Source organism: Podarcis cretensis (assembly GCF_951804945.1).
Source record: "Podarcis cretensis genome assembly, chromosome: 4".
In the NCBI taxonomy this organism is placed as follows: Eukaryota; Metazoa; Chordata; class Lepidosauria; order Squamata; family Lacertidae; genus Podarcis; species Podarcis cretensis.
The window spans coordinates 66,406,889-66,419,797 of NC_137173.1; the positions used below are offsets into that span (position 1 = coordinate 66,406,889).

The following is a 12,909-nucleotide window of genomic DNA, read 5'->3' on the forward strand; positions in this document are numbered from 1 at the left end:
AGGAAAGGTTGTCTGGGGACTCAGAGCTGCAGGGCGGAAGCCCCATAGCACGAATAGCCTTCCACTCATGCAATTCTGGATCCAGCCCGTTATGAGCTAATCTTTGCTGTCCCATTTCTGTATTTGAGCATTCTATAGAGACTGAAAAGAAACACAAGAGCTCAGAATCAAGCTTGCTGTCACTTGTTTTACTCGGCTGCCATATTGATCAAGTTTGACAACACGAAATACTTTATTTGTGTATTTTTTTACGGAAATAAATTGAGCTTTGGATCATAAATTTAAACTACACTCTTGGGTATCACGAACCTAATAGGAAGCTCTCGGTACATTATTGTATCATCTTATCTCTGTAAGGATCAACTTGCAACTTCATACTCTGTCAAATACTGACTGACAGCATGTGTAACATTTCACTTTGGTAAGGACAGCCTGCATCCTTCAGGAGCTAAAGGAACGATTAGAAGCAGACCTTTTAGGAGCCAAAGGGAGCAGTTGCTTGCAGGCTGAGGGAAGCAAATTGCCTGGATACTTCACTCTTGAGCCAGGGCCTTTGCAAAGTGATGCTATCAACTCTTGTAGACTCTTTTAAAAAATACAAAATAAAGAAAATAAAGCAATTTTAAAATTTAAGTATGCGTTCTGATTAATTTGGTTTATTAAATTATTGCCAACTAAGATTATTATTGTCATTATTATTACTTGTGATAATGCTATTAAATTATTCATTGACTCTAAGTACAGTATTGGATATTAAACTGTCTTTGTTTGTTTGTTTGTTTGTTTACTGAATATCATGCTCTTTAAAATGTTTTAAAGTAGGGTTGTTTTTTCTTGATTTTACTGTTTTAGCTTTTGATAAATGCATTGAGGGGTGGTTTTCTTTTTTATAATCAAGCAGTATATAAATTTTATGAAATAAGAAAACAAACAAAGAAATAGCCATCCTCCAAAGGAACCCAAGCCTTATGAGGAAGAGTTGAAGGAGCTGGTTATGTTTAGCATGGGAAAGAGGAGATTGAGAGGAGATGCAAATATCTAAATGGCTGTCACATGGAAGAGGGAACAAGCTTGTTTTCCTTTGCTCTGGAGGGTAGGACCCAAAGCAATGGCTTCAGGTTACAAGAAAGGAGATTCCGACTAAACATTAGGAAAAACTTTTTGACTGTCGGAGCTTTTCGACAGGGGAATGGACTCCCTTGGAAACATAGGAACCACCTGCCAGGCGCCAAGGTCCCTTTGCCCAACCAATAAAATATTTGATGGGGCTGGTCCCCCCCCCCTTGATGGGCATTGCCATTCAAATGGGGTGTGTGGCCGCGTCTTGTGATCAATTATGCGGGACAAGACTTACCTGCCTCCCCCCAATATTTTATTCAAGTTGACACTCCTGCTTGGGAGGTGGTGGACTCTCCTTTTTTTGGAGGTTTTTAAGCAGAAGTTGGATGGCCCATCTGTCATAGGTGCTTCAGTAGAGATTCCTGCAGGGGTTGGACTAGATGACCATCAGGGTCCCTTCCAGCTCTACAATCCTATGATTGCTTTTGAAAGTATAGTTGGATATAAAGCAAAGGTGCTTAGGTTACTTCAATCTTAATGGGATGAAATCAAATGAGGATGAACTATAACTTCAGTCAACTCCAAGTATGGGCTATGCTGGCTGAGACTGATGGGAATTCAAGTCCAATGGCCACAGGTCCCCCATTTGTGCTCTATAGGAAAATTCAGAGTCCAATTGATGCCAGCCAGCTAGCCCGCCCCATATGTTACCCTTTCCTAAGAAAGATTGGGCTTCTCACTGACCGTACATGATGCGTTCAATGTTTCTTTCTTTCTTGCTGGGGATTATGGAGCTTCTGCATTAACCCCATGATACCTGGCAGCAAAACCTATGCACCTTTTAAAATATCTAAACACATTTTAACTAATTAGTTTTCAGTTATTTTCAGCTAGAGTATTGTTGTTTTAAATGCATATTGTGAGCTAGCTAGCCTGAGTAGGTTTTAAATAAAAATGCATATAAATGTGCATAAAACAATCCTGGATCAAGAATCTTTTTACAAAGGGGTTCTGCTAGGAAACCTGGATTTGACAGAATGGAAATACAGAAATACAATGTAATATGTGAATGTAGTTTAAATATCTCATTTGTCACCTTCTTGAGTGACTCCGTGATTTGCCAGCGTCTAATGTGTACGCATATATATATATATTCATGTTTTTAAGATCTGGAAGGTTTTGATTCCGTAATACCAGTTGCTGAGAAGCTCAGTCACCCAACAACTACTAGACCAAAAGCTACTGGCAGAAGACCTCCTTCACAATCATTCACATCTGTAAGTATCCTCTATGAACTGGATATTTAAGAACATAGGACACTGAGTCAGACAATTGGTCTATTTCCTGTATTGTCTATAATGGCAGGCAGTGGCTCTGCAGGCTTTCAGATAGGGATATTTGCTGCACTACCTTGGAGGTGCCAGGGATTGAGCCTATGGCCCTTCTTTATCACACCAATTGTAGTTTTAAAATCTCATTTGTTTCCTTCTTGAGTGACTTGGTAATTTTGACAGTGTGTGGTATATAGATATATATTTTCATGTTTTTAAGATTATCCAGTTCCCTAAGTAGTTTAACCCTGGGAGGCAGGAGGGAAGTACTCAGTATTTGCTTGACTCATGTCTACTTACAATAAGGTTTCTTGCTTTGTCAGTGTCCCTGTTAGATTTCTTGCAGCATACCTATAATTCCCCCCCCCTTTTTTTTTGTCTCTTCTTTAGCTTAATTGCAAACACGCAATCATGCTTTGATGCTTGTTTGCAAATGTTCTTTGGACTGGAGCCACACACAAAAAGAGTGGAAAGAAAATATTTGCTAAATCCATTTGCGCCTAGACAAGGATTCACACAGTCCAATGCCCATTTCATCAGCAGTTCTCATGCCTCTGTTTGTGCAGGAGGTTTCACAAAAACAGTAAAATATATTTTGTGCAATGCTCTTATCATGAGGTGTAAAAACAGGCCTTCCTTCTCAGGAAGATGCCTTCCATCACGGAGTAGCCCTTTTGGATCCAGCTTTGCATCTCATTAATATATTTTTTTCTACCTCATGACACCTATTCCAGTAGCAGAAGCTTAAAATGTTAGCAGAAATAAGTTCTAGCCATTTCTTTTAATAGGGCTTTGTATTTTATTAGTGTTTATTATTAAGAATAATGAGAATTCTCACATGAGTCATGGGATGAAATTGTTACAGTAAACCCGCTGAGCCCATGGGAGTTCTCTGCATGCAGGTGCGATGCATATGGAGAAATTTCCAACATACTAACTTGGATTACTAAATTAATAGGAAAGGTATTAAGAGACTCTGTAAACCTCATTTCCCTGAATAAGGAGAGGCCCTCTCATCTTTGGCCCCATTTGCACCAATGTTGCTTGGGAAGAGGGGTTGGTTGTTAAACCACTCTGGGAATTGTAGCTATGTGATGGGAATGGGGTTTCTTAACAATTCTCGGCACCCTTAACAAACTACAATATCCAGGATTCTTTGTGGGAAGCCCGGACTCTTGAAAGCGGTATGATACTGCTTTAAATGTAGAGTGCAGACGAGGCCTCTATTGGAATATTCTGCCACCTGCTATCCCATCCCCTTTCCCCATTGTGAAGCTTGCTGCCACTGCTACCACCCCTTGGGCACAGAGGAAGGGGATAACAGGAGTGGAGTGTGACCAGAATCAAGGCAAGGGAACCCTGCTTAGTTCTTACTCCATACTTTTCAAATGCTTCTGTAAACTGTGGTCCACAGTAGATTAGTAGTACACACATTTTGTATCAGGGATTAGGTCTACCAATGCTTCTGTCTCGTTGAAAGTTAGTCTGTTACATTTAAGTATGTGTGGAAAGAAAATACTTCTGTGTTTCCACAGTCTTCACTTTCAAGTCCTGACTTCTTTGATTCTCCAAGTCCTGAAGATGAAAAGGAGGAACATGTTTCTCTTCCGCACAAAGTAGCTGAACCATTAAAGAAAGCAAAGACTGTTACAATATCGCTAGTAAGTGATTTAGGTTGTTTGTATCAATAGTAAGGGCTGCTGTTTGTGGTTGCTAATGTAATTATGGTGTCGCTGTTTTGGGGCACAGGTAAGTACAGTGTAATATGTCCATTAATATGCACAATCTGATTTGTATGGTCTTTCCACTTCAAAGTTGGGGTGCATGATCTCCTGATTTCCACAGTTATTCCCCCTTCCTAAAAGTATGAAAGGAAAATCAACATGACATGTACACACAGATCACACACAGTTTGATGTGTTTGGTGATAAATCCATATGATCATAAGTACAATTCCATGTTCCACCACATACAAGCTATTGCTAGGAAGTCAGACATCTGAGCAATTCCATGGTGACTTGTCCAGAGAATTTAATGTCTAGGCAATGATTTGAGCAACGTCTCTCATTTTTCAAACTTAGTTTTCTGCCTCCAGTGCCTTTCCAATGGGCCCATATAGCCCCATATAGCAAACCAAATTATGTCTTCTAAAATGTTTGAGGACAGAGTTCTTTCACTTGTGCAGACATTTATTCATTCTCATTTCAGACTTTTAGAATGCAATCCTATACCTGCCTATTCAGAACTAAGTCCCACTGAGTTCAGTTGGGCTTATTCCCAGAAAAGTTGTTATAGGATTGCAGTCATACACATGCTACATTATAGGAGGTATTATAAGACACATTTAGCAGCTAGACTACTTTTGTTGTAGAAATTCCATTTCCTTCCATAACCTTAAACTCTTTAGGTTCTAAAGAACCTAAAGGCTTAAGTAATAGGAACAGAGGAAGCTGTCATTCCAAAGCAAGGGCAGACATGAGTCTTGTGGGATCTACTTTGATGGATCTCAGGCTTCTAGTAAAAACAGTCAGAGCCAGGCTCAAAAGATACACACTTAGAAATCAAGAATTCTGTTCCCAAGGATTTGTTTTTGAGTACCAGAACATAACCCTTTCACACAGAAATCTGCTCCTGATTACCCCCACGGTCACCACCTACAGTGGTCTTAATTTCATCTCTATCCTTTTTGTGGCAGGGTTTGTATCATTTTGTTGTTGCTGTTATACTAACAGTTGGAGTCAAAAATCCTTGATGAACTGTTTTGAATTCACTAGAGATCTACCAATAGAGCCCTATCTACCCATCCCTGCCCTATACTGGTTAGACTATTTGTCCCCACTTTCCCTGATCCCACCTACTACCTGAAATTATTTTAACTAAACATTCTAATGATTGAATCCAAGTCCTTCTGCTTGCAAAACATGTTCTCTGCCACTCAGTTGTGATCTCTCTCTGTATGGTTATTATATAACCGTATAATGGTGGTTTTAGCACTTATGCATTCAGAGCCAAATTGATTAGTTACATTTTATATTTAAAAACAAGAAACAAAACAGCCAAGTGCTATTACATAATTTTGAATTATTTCATGTCACAGGAGAAATTCTTGTTTGTGTGAGTGGGCCCTGTTGTCTTTTGCATATTTTCCCCACACACATCCTGACCCAGTTTCTGGTGACATTTTTCATTGGTCAGTAATAGCAATTCAGAATGAAATTTGCCCAGCAGCATTCCCATGGGTGACAGCTCCTGGCAGGCTCCCGTCAGCATGATGTTAAGATCAATTTGGAAAGATGTGTTTGAGAAGCTATGCTATTTACATTGTGGCCAATTCTTATGGAACATCTGGACAGGATTTCTTCAGCATAGCTGGGCAGAAGAGGAGGGGGAAAACATAGGATACTGGAGCTCCTTTTCTTGTTAGCATTCTAATGTTTGGGTGTGGTATTGTCGTTTTTTTATAGGTATCTGATAACAAAGCTTCACTGCCTGCCAAGCCAGGAGGCTTAACAAGTGGAAGTACTCTTCCATCTTCGTTATCATCCTCATCTGCACTTCATCCAGTTTCAGCAGGAACAACAGGTCATAGGTCAAATTCCCCATCTTTGTTCAGCAGTGAAGGAAAGCCAAAGACTGACCAATCCAGCCAAGGTGAAGCAGCTTTGGATGAGTTAAGAACACAAGTGAAGGAGCTGCGAACTATCATTGAAACAATGAAAGACCAGCAGAAGTGAGTGTTACTGTATCGCTGGAGGGTGTAGACTATCCCCTTTCCATACATTACCCCAAGTGAGCCAGATCCCTTGGTGTCCATTAATAACTTTTTATGTGTTTGCATGATTTGTCTTTTTCTTTGGAATATCCTTCCTCAACTTGACGCCTTCCCCGTGCTTTGGACTACACCCATCATAACCAGCCAACATAACCATGCCAGCAATGGCTGGTGGGAGTTGTAGACCAGAACATCTGGAGGGCACTAGGTTGAAGAAAGCTGGTTTACAGATAGATGAAAATGTATGAACGATTGTTTTAGAGCTTCTGTATTCAGAGCCAACTGATTAGTTATGGTGGAGAACTTTATTGCATTTTTCAGTTCTTTTAGCGTGACTTATTTTTAAAAATGCCATGTTTTCGTTTACCTAGAGAGGCTGCTGACTAATCTTCCCCAAATTATTTTTAAAGATGGGTAACATCCCTATTATACTTACCTATCTTACATCATGCTATATTTTCCTCAAGATGCTGCTACTTTGAGGACACTAATTCATACCACGATGAATTCTGCTGGTATTTAGTCATTTTAGAGGATTTTATGCTGCCTGGTAATCTCTGTTTTCAATAGGGTTTATTCTTATTCTTCTTTTGCCATGCCTGAAAACAGGAGATACTTTTCAGTTTTTCCAGGAACAGCAATTCTGCTGAGCTGAGTTAGGTACCATATATTATAGGAAAAGGAGTGGGACTTTCTTCACACCTACCTTCCTAAGCAGCTGCCTGCTGTTCCTATTCACTTCCTATTTTGCTTTTTCTAGAAAAGAGATTAAACAATTGCTGTCTGAATTAGATGAAGAAAAGAAGATCCGGCTACGATTACAGGTACTTGTATCATATGTGGCCTTAGACAACTTTATAGAAAGAGAACAATTTTCATGGAAAATAAAAATAGAAGATAAAAACTCCTAATGCAAATATAATCCTGCTAATATTTAATCTGTTTAAGTTGGTTGAGATGAAACAAATACAAAAACATGTGAAACTGTAAGAATTTTGTTTGTTTTACTGATGGTAGTTTAGCATTTATTTTGTGTTGCAACTTATCCTGGAAGGATGGGCAGGCTATAAATCTTTTAAATAATAAACAAAACATGATATTTCCTACCTGCCCGCCCCCTGCTCAATATTAAGATGTTTTGCAGCATCCAAGACCTGAAATAATACTATCCACAAAGCATTTTGATTTCCAGAAACAGTAAAAAAATCAATATAGTAACTATGGTTTATTATAAATGGGGTGAATAAGTGACCATAATGCTGGGAAATGTGTATTAATCCTTTCTGCTCACACTTGTCTTCTTCCCCACAAGTTGCTGTTTGTTCAAAGATTTGATCAGTTGTGTAAGTGCATGCATGTGCAGTATCACATGCCTCCATATCTCAAAATGAAATACTGCATATTAGTCTACGTATGCTAAACATTTAGTGCTTTTCTGAAAAGTGCACAATCATTGTGAAAAGTTGAGCTATGTTGCTGTGCTAATATTAAAGCAGGAAACTGGTAAGCCCTGTTTGGGCATTCAGATTACTTGTGTGTAAACAGCTGTATGAAGAGGAGAGCTGCTAAGCCCTGCTCTCCTCCACTATATCATCATCATCCCTTTTATAGTCCTCCACAAGTTTGATGGATCGTGGTTTGACCTTTTTAGTGAAGGGAAGTTCCACATTGTAACAAAAACTTCATACAGAAATAATTTCTAAGGCCTTCTTTGAGAAGCAGTGGGGAAGTTCTGACCCTACAGAAGCTGTTGGATTCAGCCCAGCCAGCATGAGCAAGTTACAGATGTGAGTTCAATAGCATATGGAAAGCCACAGGTTCCTCATCCCTGCTCTAGACTATAACATTTAGAGCTGCCTTCTTGGCAGAGAGACATGTGACCAATATAGTTAGATGCTATGGAGGAAATCCAAGGATTGGCCAAACACAAAGGTTTTCAAATCAAACTGTTAATAATATTGATGTTCTGCAGCTGCCTGTAAAGTGCATATTGTGCTCTGTTGAATAGCTGATGCTTGTAGAAGCTCGTAAGCAGGGTATCAAAGTGGAAGCCTCTGAACACAGAGGTCTCATTTAGATATCATGACTGAAACCTAAAGGTCCATCTTCCATGGATCTGTCTAACTCAGCTTTTGGCAACCTGCTACTATCCAGATGCTTTTGTCTACAACTCCCATCAGCCCTAGGCTGCAGTTGGGATCTGTAGTCCAAAACATTTGAAGGGCACCGAGTTGCTGAAGGCTAATCTAACTTTAATTAGAAGAAGAAAAAGGGGGAGGGATAGCCATTATGACACCCTTCTGTTAATTAATTAATATAAATGCATAATTTACTCATTTACCTACTTACTTTAATTTGCTGTGAACCTCCCACCCATCAAATTCATTGCAGAATCCAGAGTTCTAATAATAAACTTTCTCTTCCTCTGTTCCTTCTGTACCAGTCATTATTTTAAGAACCTCTCTAACTTATACTCAAAGAGCAATCCAAACTCCCTATTGACATGGTTTGGAAGTGGGAGAGTTGTGCCTCCACTAACCCGGCCAGACTCTACTGACGGCTCAGTGAAGGACCATTTTTCTGCCCGCCCCCCACCGCCACCTTCCACCTGGCCATCATGAGAGGTGTTGCTCACAAGTGCAGCAGTGGCTGTTCTTCTGCCAATCAGGGGGTTGGATTTCAAGACTTAGTCATCTTGGGCTTTTTACAGAATTCTCCATCACATTATGCTTTCCCTTATTGGTTCCATCCTTTCCACGTAGGATTTTCTGAGCTGTATACAGTATTCTGAATGGGGACAGCAACATGCTTTGTATGAATATAAGGACAGTATGGTACTAGCGGTGTTATTTTCTGAGTAATTTCTGACATTGACTTAAAGAAGATACAGTATGCTGCCACTGCCTAGCTAGAAGGATTTATTAGGCATTGGGCAATGTTAACATTTGATTCAAAAGCTAATTGTGTGGAAATGGTTTAAACTGGAACTTTTTGTCTTTCTATAGATGGAAGTTAATGATATAAAGAAAGCTCTTCAATCAAAGTGAATTCTGGATAGATGGAATGTTGTATTATTCATCGTGACAGAGACTTTTATGCCCCAGACAAAATAACTTTGTGCCAAATGATTAAAGATCTGCCTACACCCCTTTGTTTGAACAACTAGCACAAGAGTTTTAATAGCACAACACAAATTCCAGCGAAGAGGAGGAATTTCCATGTGGCTTGGTTATCGCACTGTTGTGACTGAAATTCTTCTTACTGTGCTAAAATCTTCTCTACTTCAAGTTCACAGGCAATTGAAAACTCAGGCAGTTTAGTTCATAGTGGTACTATTTTAATGATGTTTTCCATAAGTAAAATCTACTTCAGGTTTATCAGTTTACAGGTTTTATGATTTTCACTTTTTAAATTGTCTTTTGTCACACAGATTCTTAAAATGTTTGTATTGCATATAGCCAGAAATGAATGTTGATATCTGGGTGAGGAGTCCTTTATTTGTTTCTTTCTCTCTCTCTCGCTCTCTCTCTCTCTCTCTCTCTCTCTCTCTCTCTCTTTCTCTCTTGCTTCACATAGAACAGCTTTATGTGTTGTTTTAAATACGATTACATATGCAATCTTTTGTCCAAAAATTATCTACAAGATGAATCTTAAGTTTGTGTACAAATAGTGTATTTAAAAGGAAAAAAATGAAGATAAATTGGTCTTTGCAATGATTTGTGCCTTCTTTTGCCAAACACTGATTGGAGCTGGTTGTAGACCAGGTCTTAGAAATGTAGCTATCACAATGAGGCCTGACAGTCCACTAGAGGTCACTCTTTCAGTATTTTAGCTGCTTGCTCCTAAGAGAACATGTTTGGGGTTTTTTTTGTTTTTGCTAAGGTGGTATAATGACCACAGCATGTTGAAGCTGCTTTCTTTCAACAACTGTGGCTTATTCAACTGAGAATTCACTGCTGCTTGATTTCATTCGAACTTTAAACACTTGCTTTCATCTCTAGGTTTGCACATCTTGGGTGAACAGAATATGCATAATCTAAGAGCAAAAATGAATAAAATATAAAACAACAAGAGAGAGTTGTATTATTTCATGCACAGATATTGTGCAATATTAAACCGGTGTTTAATATCAATTGCTACATCTATTGTGAACTTCGTAATGTGGGGAAATGGTGTGATTTTTGTATAATGGCATCCTAGAAGCTGGGCTTTCTTTCCTAGGGTTACAGAAAAGCAGTATTTAACTCATCTATTTATAGATAGTGAGAATCTCAGATTTCAAGGTAAATTGAGTGTATGTGCACATGTGCACAATCTAAAAATAGTTCATGACAAAAACTGTAATTTCCTATTTTAATAATAGATTGCATTATTAATACAATCCTATGTGTGTCTCTTCAGATGTAAATCCAATTCAATGAAAATTATTCCCAGATAAGTGTGCATAGGACTGCAGCCTCACACTTACTAAGAGAGTAAGCCCCATTGAATTTAGTGAGACCTACTTTTGAGAAAACACACATAGGATTGGTTTGTGTGTTTCCTTGTACAATTAAGGTATTTGTGCTGCTGAAACATCCACTTGTTGCTGTCCAGTGGTGTTTTGGCTCTGCTCTGTGGTCAGAGCTATGAAGTTTACATTAAATATCACACGGTGACTCTGTTTATCATATCACATGACCATTTAGCATTCTCCTCTCCCCCACCTTAGGAATTCAGAGTTATTTGTTTGACTTCTAGTTTGATTTTAATTGGCTTGAAAGCTTCCAACATGATGGTAATCTCTATAAAGATTTCTATAGTTCAGTTCCAGGAAGATGGAGCAGCAGGTTTTAGATTTAGTGATGCATCAGAATCCTTGTCTTAATCATGTCTATTTCTTACTTACTACTTAGCTTTAACACAATCACTAATTGAACATTTTTCACTGTGATACCTCTATGATTTTAAAGCTGCATTACGATCTCTGTATTCAGAAAGCCAAACCCATTTTGATCAATATATTTCCATCGTGCTTCAAGCATGAGGAAATTTTGTGAAATCAACTCCTTGATCGTCACAACGGCCATGTGTTCTAAGAGGTTGGTAGTATTCTTTACTATTTTACAGAATAAACTGTTGCCCAGTCCTAAGACTAGGTAGTGCTTGAGATATTGTGCTGTAACAAATGCACCAATGCAATGCTACGTGATTTAGCATTGCAGTAAAATACAAGCCAGCTCAAAGTGCTTAGTGGACAGAAGGCAAATAGAAGCGTCAGATGTGCACTTAGAATGCCAAAAGTCTGTGGGTTTCAGCATGTGGTCACGACACCTCTTCAGTGGCATGCTATTTTGAATGTTTTACGGGACACAGGTGCTTTTAACATGCACATGTGTCCATGTTGAGGATCCCCCATGTGTACCAAATTGGGGCAAGTAAATGAATATGCAAGGTTGAAACAGAGCTTCTCAAAGCCACTTGTAGGAAATGGATTCATATAGAAGCCGCTTCCATGTGGTTGCATTGCACGTTGCTCTGATAACAACTGATGAGAGATACCCTATGTCAGCTGAAACATTTGGTTCCTTTTTCCTGCTACCATCACTTTGGGGGGGGGGCTGAGGATGTACATCTATATATACAAAGGTTACCAATGCAAGGCCAGACCTGATCGTCTCAATGTGTGGCACCCACACAACAGTGGTAGTATATTAATTAGACCTATGGATGATATAGGCTCTTGTTTCCAACCAGGTCTTTATAGATCTCTTGTAGTTTTCTAGCAATAAGAATTTATAGCTACTAACTTAAAAATTAAGAATTTGACAGGCAGACAAGTAATGCTTCTAAATTTACAGATATTTGAAACTTGAGATTGTAGGATAGAATAGTGGATTTCTGATTTCACTCACCTGGAAAACTAACTTTGAATAATTACAGTATGGGTTCAAACACAGGGCCGTGTTCTAAAATGTTATTTTTTTGTGGGGAGTGGGACAGAGGGACCTATCTTAATTCAGCAGTCTGACCTGAAATCAGGTTCTCTATTTCCCCCCTTCTTTCTCCCCTTCCTGTTGCAATGGTACATTGTCATTTTATAAAACTGTATTGAGGAGTCCAACGTATTGTGTGATTTGTAAAATAAGATTAAATGAGATTTTGTGGAAATACCTTGTTTAAAGCTTTGTTGTTCTTGGAAAGATGAATTATCGCTTATTCTGCATTATAGTTACAAAATAGGAAGCATTTTTCAAAGAAATTACACTTCCAGTGCTTTAAAAGAAATGACCAATTATTCATTTACAGCCATTGTTATAATGTAGTTATGCCAGAAATATTTATTTTTCTCATCAAAGCAAATAGAAAGGAACGCACTGCAAATTCATCTTGAACTGAAGATGTCTACTTTTGTTGGAACTGCCATGAATTGTCTTCAGTGGGCACAGATGAAGCACAAATTTTGTGCTAGTTCTATTAAGCAACTTTTGCTTGCATTTTATTTCATTCAAGTTGCTTTAGTCATTATGCATAGCTAAGTTTGTTTTATAACTCATTTTTAATATATAAGTTTGCATTGCATAATTCTGACATGTTTCCTTATATAATTTACTTCATGTATCTACAAATTCCTTTTTGTTCAAAATCTCAAATTAAGGCAACTCCTTAGTATTACAGCACAATCTATATACCAACTCTGAGTTCAATGTAATATGTAGATAAATAAACTATTTAGACATCTGTGTTCCATGTTAGCCTGGACCACTA

General features: G+C 38.5%; 1 protein-coding gene and 1 long non-coding RNA gene across 6 annotated transcripts in view; one reads left to right on the forward strand and one right to left on the reverse strand.

The window, feature by feature from the left end:
- The window catches only part of SH3KBP1 (SH3 domain containing kinase binding protein 1), a 140,373-nt gene extending 128,061 nt beyond the window's left edge, over positions 1 to 12,312 (forward strand). For all 5 annotated transcript variants that reach the window (XM_079972251.1, XM_079972254.1, XM_079972250.1 and 2 more), the window contains 5 exons: positions 2,227 to 2,336; positions 3,926 to 4,051; positions 5,855 to 6,120; positions 6,923 to 6,986; positions 9,168 to 12,312. In XM_079972251.1, coding sequence (XP_079828377.1) covers positions 2,227 to 2,336; positions 3,926 to 4,051; positions 5,855 to 6,120; positions 6,923 to 6,986; positions 9,168 to 9,209 — 608 coding nt within the window. In that variant the 3' untranslated portion in view covers positions 9,210 to 12,312. The remainder of the gene's footprint in view (positions 1 to 2,226; positions 2,337 to 3,925; positions 4,052 to 5,854; positions 6,121 to 6,922; positions 6,987 to 9,167) is intronic.
- The window catches only part of LOC307214001, a 257,787-nt gene that overhangs the window by 228,467 nt on the left and 16,411 nt on the right, over positions 1 to 12,909 (reverse strand). The window lies entirely within an intron of this gene.